The sequence below is a fragment of the Limulus polyphemus genome, unplaced genomic scaffold (genome assembly GCF_000517525.1).
Source record: "Limulus polyphemus unplaced genomic scaffold, Limulus_polyphemus-2.1.2 Scaffold8023, whole genome shotgun sequence".
NCBI classification, from domain to species: domain Eukaryota; kingdom Metazoa; phylum Arthropoda; class Merostomata; order Xiphosura; family Limulidae; genus Limulus; species Limulus polyphemus.
The window spans coordinates 31,865-33,203 of NW_013673633.1; the positions used below are offsets into that span (position 1 = coordinate 31,865).

Genomic DNA, 1,339 nt, shown 5'->3' on the forward strand with positions numbered 1-1,339 from the left:
AGCTAACCATATTGTAAATTAGTACTTGTTAATAGGGCTCACAAGAATACCTTACAGTAATTTTTCTCCCTTTCTTCTTTTTGTTTCTATTTCTTTCAGTATACATATAAATGATGTCATCGGTATATTTATAGCAATCTACAAGTCCTCCTAAAAGATTATAATTTTGCCGCAATGATCAATATTGTTCAATTTTTGCTAGGCCCACCATAATTCAAGCTAGTCCTAGATCTGTTCTAGAATCAAGATGGAATAAGGATAGTGAATAATAATGATGAGTTAGGATAACTTGTGATACAAAATACTATAACTAGTATAGAATATATCTTTATTCAGGTATATTCCATCAAGTTGTTTAAATTTACACAGAAATTCAGCAACTAGTTAATCACATCTGAGTTGACCAGATAGCAAAATGTCGTAAACATGTGTTACTCCTTTTGCACAGATAACGTTTACATGCTGCAGCCTTTGTTCTAAAGCAGTGATTCTCAACCAGGGGTAAATTTACCCTTTGGGGGTAAAAAATTACATGGCAGGGGGTAAATAATTGATGTACCTGATGATTGAATAATAATTCAATTACATTTCATTTTGTAAAATGTGTGTGTGTGAGAGAGAGAAAGTGAGAAAATGTTAAGAATGTGTGTGTGTGTGCTCGCGTGAGGGAGAGTGTCAGTCAATCCTGTTCAGTCACTATACTAATTCATAATTATTTCTTTTCAGATTTTGTCATGTCCAAGAAACGTACATACCTGGATTCATATGTAGAATATGGTTTTGACTTCATTGTTGTGGATGGTGTGGAGAAGCCCCAGTGTCTGCTGTGCTCAAAAGTTCTTGGAAATGGGTCACTGAAACCTTCAATATTGATCTGGAAGCTACACATCCTGCCCATGCATCTGATGACCGTGCTACATTTGAGGCAAAGAGAGCTAGGTTTAGGGCTGCAGGAACACTGCCCAAACTTGGGCTTCGTATCTGAGAAGAAACCAATGTTTGCAGCTTCCTATCATGAAGCGATGCGAAAAGCAAAGGCAAAGAAACCTCATGACATAGCCGAGAAGCTGATTAAACTTTGTGCCTTAGACATGGTTGAACATGTATGTGGGAATAAAGAAAAACAGAAGATTTAAGCTATTCCCCTTTCTAATGGCACAATTCATCGGCGTATTATAGAAATGTCGCAAGATATTTGTCAACAAGTTATTGAACAGATCAAATCTAGCCCAGCAAAATTTCTTTGCAACTTGATGAATCCTGTGATGTAGCCAATTTTTCACATCTTCTTGTTTTTGTCCATTACATATGTGGAAGAGAACTAAAAAATGAATTTCTC

At 36.1% G+C, this 1,339-nt stretch overlaps 1 protein-coding gene across 1 annotated transcript; it reads left to right on the forward strand.

Moving 5' to 3' along the window:
- Nucleotides 1-734: 734 nt before the first annotated feature.
- Nucleotides 735-1,136, forward strand: LOC106475053 (protein ZBED8-like). Its single transcript, XM_013935751.1, has one exon. The coding sequence runs from the start codon at nucleotides 735-737 to the stop codon at nucleotides 1,134-1,136; it is 402 nt and encodes a 133-aa protein (XP_013791205.1).
- The last annotated feature ends 203 nt before the right edge of the window (nucleotides 1,137-1,339 follow it).